Genomic DNA, 8619 nt, shown 5'->3' with positions numbered 1-8619 from the left:
GCTCACGCTCGCTCCGCCGGTGGTACAGGTGACGCCTTGTGATACCTTTCGTAATTAGTGAGAGGGAGAACAGGTGTGGATGGCACGGAGTAAGGTGTTGATGGACCTCTCCCCTTGTGTCCCTCTTTACTTACGCCTCCGTCTCCCATTTTTATTTTCCTCTTGAACCTCCTCTTTCTCTTTTCTCCTCCACCTTGTCCTTTCCTTCTTTGGCTCCTCTTTCTGCCTCTCTCCTTCTTTTCCCCCTGTTCCTCTTCTTTACCCTTCTTTTCCTCCTCCTCCTCCTCCTCTTTTTTGATATGGTGGAATATGTTTTTTTTTCTCAGTTGCGTCACATTGTTGTTCAGGTGTAGAGGGAAGTTTTCTGACTGATTGGCATCGCGTCAGAAGAAAAGAAGGGAAGGAGAACCCAGTGAAGTGAACTGCCGGTGTGCTTGCAAGGGGGGACACGGGAATGGGGTGCGAATGAGGGATCTGGGGTGTGAGTGAGGGGTCTGGGGTGTGGATGAAGGGTCTGGGGTGTGGATGAGGGGTCTGGGGTGTGGATGAGGGGCCTGGGGTGTGGATGAAGGGTCTGGGTTACGGATGAGGGGCCTGGGGTGTGGATGAAGGGTCTGGGGTGTGGATGAGGGGTCTGGGGTGTGGATGAAGAGTCTGGGGTGTGGATGAGGGGTCTGGGGTGTGGATGAGGGGCCTGGGGTGTGGACGAAGGGTCTGGGGTGTGGATGAGGGGTCTGGGGTGTGGTTGAGGGGTCTGGGGTGTGGATGAGGGGCCTGGGGTGTAGACGATGGGTCTGGGGTGTGGATGAGGGGTCTGGGGTGTGGGTGAGGGGTCTGGGGTGTGGACGAATGGTCTGGGGTGTGGATGAGGGTTCTGGGGTGTGGATGAGGAGCCTGGGGTGCGGGTGGATGAGGGTCGGGGTTGTGAATGAGGGGTCTGGGGTGTGGATGAGGGGCCTGGGGTGTGGATGAAGGGTCTGGGTTTCGGATGAGGGGCCTGGGGTGTGGATGAAGGGTCTGGGGTGTGGATGAGGGGTCTGGGGTGTGGATGAAGGGTCTGGGGTGTGGATGAAGAGTCTGGGGTGTGGATGAGGGGTCTGCGATGTGGATGAGGGGCCTGGGGTGTGGACGGAGGGTCTGGGGTGTGGATGAGGGGCCTGGGGTGTGGACGAAGGGTCTGGGGTGTGGATGAGGGGTCTGGGGTGTGGGTGAGGGGTCTGGGGTGTGGATGAGGGGACTGGGGTGTGGACGAAGGGTCTGGGGTGTGCATGAGGGGTCTGGGGTGTGGGTGAGGGGTCTGGGGTGTGGAAGAATGGTCTGGGGTGTGGATGAGAGTTCTGGGGTGTGGATGAGGGTCCTGGGGTGCGGGTGAGGGTTCTGGGATGCGGGTGAGGGGCCTGGGGTGTGGATGAGGGGCCTGGGGTGCAGCTGAGGGTTCTGGGTTTCGAATGAGGGGTCTGGGGTGAGGGTGAGAGTTCTGGGGTGCGAATGAGGGATTTAGGGTGTGGATGAGGGTCCTGGGGTGTGGATGAGGGTCCTGGGGTGTGGGTGAGGGGCATGGGTTGTGGATGAGGGTTCTGGGGTGCGGATGAGGGGTCTGGGGTGTGGATGAGGGGTCTGTGGCGTCGTGTCATGTGTGATTCGTCCAGTGAGGGAGAATAGTTGGGCGGGAAGCCACTCTCGTCTGGATAATTACGTCCGTTAATTGGACTTTTGTGTTGATCGCTAGCACGGCACCACCAGCACCAGCGCCGCCATCAGCACCAGCGACGGCACGCATTTATTCGGCACGTAAAATTTGTTCGCAGCGGGTGCATGCATATTTTTTTTCCACGCTGGCGCCGAGTGAGATTCATGTGTTTAGCTTTCCATAGATTTCCTTTTGTTATTTATTGACATTGAAGTGAAAATGCTAAACCTGCCACCAGACGATTTAACAGTTCATTTAAATCGCTAATCTTTATATGGATGACTGTAATAACTATGCTATTTTTGGCGAGTATTTTTTAGGGGATCGGGATGTGGCTAATTAGTTACGTGTCCACCTGCAACTAGTAAAATAAGAAAGAAAGGTGTACAAGGAGATGAAGATAAAAGGAGTAGAAAGGGAGATGAAGAGGACAGGAAAGGAAAACGAAAAGAAATGGAACAGGAAGAAGAGGAGAGGGAGGAACAGTTCGAAGAGGAGTAGGGAAAGAGGAGGAGAAAGAGGATTAGAAAGAGTGAGGAAGATGATATGGAAGGGAAACGAAAAGGAGTGGTAGGAGGAAGGAGAGGAGTAGATGAACAGGAGTATAAAGATTAAAGAAGAGGATATGGAAGGGAAACGAATAGGAGTTGGAGGAGAAAGGAGAGGAGAAGAAGAACAGGAATAAGAGGAGGACAAGGAGGAGGAGTCGGGGAAGAGGAGGAGGAAGAGGAACAGGATAAAGAGGAGGACAAGGAGGAGGAGTCGGGGAAGAGGAGGAGGAAGAGGAACAGGAGAAAGAGGAGAACGAGGAGGAGGAGTAGAGGGAGAGGAGGAGGAAGAAGAGGAGGAAGAGGAACAGGATAAAGAGGAGGACGAGAAGGAGGAGTAGGGGAAGAGGAGGACGAAGAAGAGGAGGAAGAGGGGAGCTCCATGAAGCGTCCACTCTACTTCCCCGTCTCATAAATCCCGGTAACTCACCAACACATGTATTACTCTTCGTCAGTCTTCCTCTTGCTTCCATACCTTCCTCCTCCTCCTCCTCTTCCTCCTCTTCCTCCTCCTCCTCCTCCTCCTCCTCCTTGACCTCCTCTTCCTTTTCTCCTTTCCATTTTTACATTTCTCTTATATCTCCTTCTCCTTCACATAATTATCCTTCCTCTCTCCCTCTTAATAAGTCTTCCTTTTCTTCCCCCTCTTCCTCCTCCTCCTCCTCCCTTCCGTCCCCCTCCTTCCTCCATTCCCTCCTCCTTTATTCATATACTTCCTCATCCTTCTGTCCCCTTTTCTCTCCCCTCTACATCTTTTTTTTTCCTCACCCTCTTCCGTCTCACTTATTTCTTGCAGTTCTCGTTCATATATTTCTTTAGTTTTTCACATAGAGAGAGAGAGAGAGAGAGAGAGAGAGAGAGAGAGAGAGAGAGAGTGAGAGTGAGAGTTAAAGAGTGGTATGTTCGTGTGTGTGTGTGTGCGTGCTTGTGAGTGTCCGGAATAAGAAATGCAAGGGAGATACAACGCCGCATGCTAACGTTATGTCCCCTTATCCCCGAGGAGGCTTGGCGGCGGGTGTGAAGGGAGACGCATTGCAGCTTTGGCTTAGGAGGCGGCGCGGAGGGCGGGGCAGGAAGGAAGGGGGGTGAGAAGGAAAGAGGCAAGAAGGAGCTAAAGGAGGCAAGGATGGTGTGCACGAAGGAAGACAGAAGGAAAGATAGGCAAGTGGTGGTAATATGAGGCGAAGAGGTTGGAAAGGGAGGAAGGGGAAGGGAAGGAAAGGCAGACAAAGAGGAGCTACAGGAGGCGAGGATGGTGAGAACGAAAGAAGGAAGGAAGAAGGAAGGGAAAGACATACAACCGGTAGCAGAATGAAGCGAAAGGGGTGGCAAGGAAGGAAAGGGAAGATAGACAGACAAGGGAGCTCTAAATAGGCGAAGATAGAGGGAATAAAGAAAAGAAGGAGGAAAGGAAAGACGAGCAAGCGGATGCAAACTGAGGAGGAAAAAGGTGGAAAGGAAGGAAGAAAGGAAGGAAGGGAAACGGAAGGAGAGAAAGACAGGGAGGAGATAAAGGAGTCATGAATGGTCGGAAAGGAGGAAAGGTAATACAGAAAAGAGGTTGATAAAAAGAAGCGTAAAGGAAAGAAATTAAGAAAGAGGAAGGGAAGGAAAGGTAGACAAGTGAGAGGAAAAAGAGCCAAAGAAAGTATGGTGGGAACGAAGGAAGGGAGGAGGAAAGGAGATACAGAAATGAGGTGATAAAAAGAAGCGTAAAGGAAAGTAATTAAGAAAGAGGAAGGGAAGAAAAGGTAGACAGGTGAGAGGAAAAGGAAACGAAGACGGTGGGAACAGTGAAGGACCGAGTCAAGAACCACCAGGGATGAAAAAAAACATACAAACGTCACCTTAAAGAAAATAACAGGGTGTGAAGAAAGAAGGCAAGGAAGACAAAGAGTGAGAAAAGAGGAAGAGAGAAAGAAGGAGGCATAAGGCGGGAAAAGGATGAAAAGAGGACAGCAGTGAAGAAGGGAAGATAGAGAAGTGGCGGAAAATGAGGCGAAGGGCTTAGGAAGGAGGGAGAGAATGAAGGAGGAAAAGACAACCGATGACAAAAAAAAGAAGGTTAGAAGGAAGAAAATAAGAAAAGAAGGAGAGAAGGAAGGAAAGAAGAAGAAAGGAGAGAATGGAGGAGGAAGGACAACCGATGGCAAAAAAAGAAGAAGGTTGGAAGGAAGATAAAGAAGATGAGAAGGAAGGAGAGACAACCAACAGGAAAAGAATGTTAAGAATGATGGAAGAAGGGGAAAAGGAGAGAATATGGAAATAAGAACAGCAACGAACGACAGAATGAAGGAAGGAAAGAAAGAAACCAATACAAGTGTCTGCAATAGAGTGAGAAAAGAACGGGGAATAAAGAACGAATGAAAGCAAAAGAGGTCACATCACAGAGGACCCTAAATCCACTCATCCCGAGCTCTTAAAGAAGTTAATCTTCCCGCGTGTTCCCTGGCTTGCCTTGGTCTGCTTGGGGATGGACCACGAAGACCCAGGAAGTGAATGACAAGTATATCAATGTATCAGTTTAGGAGTGTGATACATAGTGAAGGAATGGATGTGTACGGGAGATGGAGGGCGGGGATGGAGGTGAGCAAGATGAGGTGTTAGGAAAAGAAAGAATGGAGCAGAAAGTGAATGGTTGAGTGTGAGTAGGTGTGAGTGAGGGATTGAATAAGTGAAAAAAAAGTATGTGTGTTGGTATTTTTGGATGTTAGTAAGATAAGAAGTAAGTTTAAAAGAAGGCATTTGAGTGTACCTAATTAGAAGTGTGTTAGTGAGGAAATTAATAAAGAGCGACGGAGTAAATAAATGTATGAAGCGATGCGTTAGTGAAAGGGTGAAAAAAATTGTGAGGGAGCATTCGAGTGTGAGCGTAAATAAGTGAATGGCGGCTTAGGGGAAGGAGAGGAACGGAATTTTGGGTTTTATGGTTCTGATTATGCGCTGCAGTCATGATGCATTTGATCTGAATTGAGGTCGAGAGAGTTGTTGAAGGCGTGGGAAGGGAGGAGAAAATGAGGGAGGGTTTCAAGAATAGGAAGAAAGGTGGAAGAATGGGAAGGATGGAAAAGGAGAGTGAAGGAGTGGGAAGGAAGGAGAAAATGAGGGAGGGTTTCAAGGATAGGAACGAGGATGGAAGAGTAGGGAAGAGGGAAAATGGGAGAGTGAAAGTGGGAAGGAGGGAAGGAGTAAGATAAAGACAGGCGAAAAGGAAGGAATGTGAGGAGGGGGAGAGGGATGGTGGAGGGTGGAGTAAGAGTTAAGGCTGTGGATGGATGGTTTCAAGAATGTGAAGGAAGGTGGAAGAGTGGGAGGGAGAATGGGCGAGTGGGGCAGTGAGGAGAGGAGTAAGAAGAGACGGTGGAGGAGAAGGAATGTAAGGAGGGGGAGAGGGATGGTGAGGGCGGGGGTGAGGAAGGCGGAAGAGTGGAAGAGGGAGAATGGGCAAGTGGGGTAGTGAGGAGAGGAGTAATAAGAGACGGTGGAGGAGAAGGAATGTAAGGAGGGGGAGAGGGATGGTGAGGGCGGGGTGAGGGTTGAGGCCGTGGACGAGGCTGAGGACGGGCCGCGCTCCTCGTGTGTTTTATGGCAGCGGGAATGGCTTCGTCCCAATTTTGGTGGTAATCGCGGCTGGTTTGGTGGCAGGGTGGAGTGTCGTGACGCACCAACGCGGGGGTTCCCAGGCCGGGGTGTGGGGGGGGGGCACAGAGCAGCCCGATTAGACGATTTCCCTGGTGAAAATTGGCTCGGCCCTCGTGATCAAGGCGCCCCCGAGAGTTGTAGTAGTGTTGAGGGTGCCATTGCTATGTCTTTGCAGTGCGGTTATAAGCGTGGATGAGGAGTGGTGGTTGTTCTTGCGTGTTCATCAACTCACTGTAAATGAAGAGCCGCTAGCAGGAATGGTGATGGTTAATGCATGATAAAACGAAATAAATGTGAAGTATTGATTATCCTTCCCCCCCCCCCCCCCCACACACACACAACGTAAAATTGGGTTCCTGTAAGTGTAAACAGTCACGTCTGAGGCAGAGTCGGGCGTGGAGGGACAGCAGAAAGGCGGGGGACTGAGGGGCGAGCCTTGGGGGTGCAGAGGCAGCGGCGCGAGCATTGGTCTGGCGAGGCACACCACCTCCCGGAAAAAGATAAGTCTTGTTGTTTCCGGAAGTTTTGTTTGTTATGTGACGCCAGCGGCCTTACGGTATTCATTGTGTGCTTCAAGAATTCAAGTTAAGTCTTAATGCAGCAGTTGCTTCCGGGAGTTTCAGGAAGAGAGACAATTTAGTTGATCCTCCTGCGATCCGCTTGAGCCGGGGGTTACCCGCGCTCCTCGAGATATAATCTGGGATTATTTTTCCGAAGGAGTGATGAGGCGCCGGGAAGAGAATTATCCCTAGTGCTCCTGCTGTTGCCTCTGCTTTTGCTTTCTGTTGTTTCTGCTACTGCTGCTTTTGATACTAACGTCCACACCGCCGCCGCTGCCGCTGTCGCCGGAGTATATGAACATTTTTTCTTCTTTTATGTCTCATTTTGTCGTGCGTTTTGACGCCGAAGCATAACTGAAATCTACCTAGTTCACGATTTTGTATTTTTATTGGCTGTCATTTTCGGTTGTGTCGGTTTACGGTCTGCTTTAATTTTTTACGTTCCATTTCATGCCGTTGTTTTAATATCAAATTTCCTGCAGCTTACTCTGTGAAAAAATATACAGCAAAATTATGTAGCACACTGGCATATGCAAAGAACAAGTGCTGCATAATCTAAGCCTCTGGAAGTGCGTCCTTGCCTTTAAGTGACATGTTTTGTGAGGACGACGCGGAAGCTTCACTGAAATTCATTGCCAAGTTTTCGCTTCAGATTCTTAAAAGGTTACATTTTTTCCCGGAAGAGTGAGGAGGTTTACGATCTAATTTGCTTTGTTGTTCTCCTTTGTCTCTATAATGTTGAACCTGTCCTTCCTAAACATTAATCCTTTTTGTTTTGTTTCACTCGCATTGCACATTAACAACAACCGTAAGAGAAAAAAAATGAATGACAGTACCTTTGGAATTATACTAGATATTTTAGTTCATGGAATATTATGTGACAGGCATTTTTCATATATCTTTTTGGTGAGATCGCTTTCGTTTCTGTCGCAAAATAAGATTCTATAGAGATAAATCTGAGGATGTTTTTCACCTTCCAATTGACAACACCAAACGCCGAGTTCGATAACCTTCACGGTGCGTCCTGCAGCCTCACTCCCACGCGGACTCCTGCCTCGCATTAACTTTTTTTTTTGTTTGTCTTCTCGCATCATTTCTCGCGTCGACATGATACGAAAAAAAGGGTAGAAAAGTTGGGCCGCGCCGTAATGTAGTCCTGTTCTATTTTCCTTTCATTTATTTTGCCAGTTGAATGCACGCAGGCGAGGGAGAGACCGGTGGTGATGGTGGTGAATGGTGATGAAGCTGGTGGTGGTGGTGGTGGTGGTCCAGGCTTCATCAGCTGAGGTCTTTTCTTGAGGGTTTATGTTTGTCATTTTCTGGTGAGCATTTTTAGTTCAGTACTGGAGGTAGTAAGGGGTCGACTTCGCAATGCAGACGTGATTTTGATTTTCACTGAGATTGAGAAACCTTTTTGTAGCTTCTTCAGCAGGAGAGTGTGGGGAGACATCTTTGTATTCTTGGAAACTTTCATTATTGTAATCTACTCTTGTTTGATATGCCTAGAAATATACGATAGTGTAGCCCATTGTTTCTCTAATAGTTTTTTTCGTTTTTAATCACTCATCAGCTCATTAATTTTTGTAATATAACGGGTAATTGAGGGACCAACTTCGAAATGCGGACTAAAATGTATCTCCTCATGGTGATTTGCAGCCTCGCATCATCCTCAGTTTTTCCCCGAGTTGCAGATAAGGAAGGGACCGCCATCGAAATGCAGACTTTTTTCGTCGTTGCTTTTTGAAGCATTCTCATTTCCACGCCTCGTAAAGTTTGTTTGTTTTGTATTGTGGGAAAAAGACTAGATCTGCCTCGAAATTCAAAGTTTTTATTCTCACTGCAATATCAAAAAGAAGACATTATCATTTTTTTTTTTTTTTGCGACATAAAGAAACAAGAGGACACTACGGAGTCACTTTTTTTTACAACAAAGGAGACAGCTCAAGGGCACAAAAAAGGAAACAATAATTAAAAGAGCCCGCTACTCGCTGCTCCTAATTTCATTCCCGGAAGCTAATTGTCGCCAGCAATTGCGAATGTCTTTTTTTCTCTCTATTCCTAGAAATCCATTACCTAGTGCCGCCATGACATTCAGGCTGGACGTTTGTATTTGATAAAGAATATTTCTAGCCACTTGGCACCGGGTGAGATTCCAATGTGATGCTCGTCACTTCCTGTG

The 8619-nt window shown here is 48.4% G+C and overlaps 1 protein-coding gene across 1 annotated transcript; it reads right to left on the bottom strand.

Annotated features, from left to right (window-relative positions):
• Positions 1 to 383: 383 nt before the first annotated feature.
• On the bottom strand, positions 384 to 1780 carry LOC127001435 (uncharacterized). Its single transcript, XM_050865963.1, has 2 exons — positions 1697 to 1780; positions 384 to 1577 (listed from the first exon to the last, which is right to left on the bottom strand). The coding sequence occupies exons 1-2, from the start codon at positions 1778 to 1780 to the stop codon at positions 384 to 386; spliced, it is 1278 nt and encodes a 425-aa protein (XP_050721920.1).
• Positions 1781 to 8619: the final 6839 nt, after the last annotated feature.

Source organism: Eriocheir sinensis, chromosome 21, assembly GCF_024679095.1.
Source record: "Eriocheir sinensis breed Jianghai 21 chromosome 21, ASM2467909v1, whole genome shotgun sequence".
NCBI lineage: Eukaryota > Metazoa > Arthropoda > Malacostraca > Decapoda > Varunidae > Eriocheir > Eriocheir sinensis.
The sequence above is the reverse complement of the archived record's forward strand: the minus strand, read 5'-3'. Positions and strand labels throughout refer to the sequence as shown.

Bases quoted from the DNA above. Each gene is read 5' to 3' on its own strand.
- LOC127001435 (XM_050865963.1), bottom strand. From the start codon at position 1,780: ATGCGTGCCGTCGCTGGTGCTGATGGCGGCGCTGGTGCTGGTGGTGCC. The intron at 1,578-1,696 runs GTAATTATCCAG...TCCGCACCCCAG, and splicing joins CAAAAGTCCAATTAACGGAC to AACCCTCATCCACAACCCAT.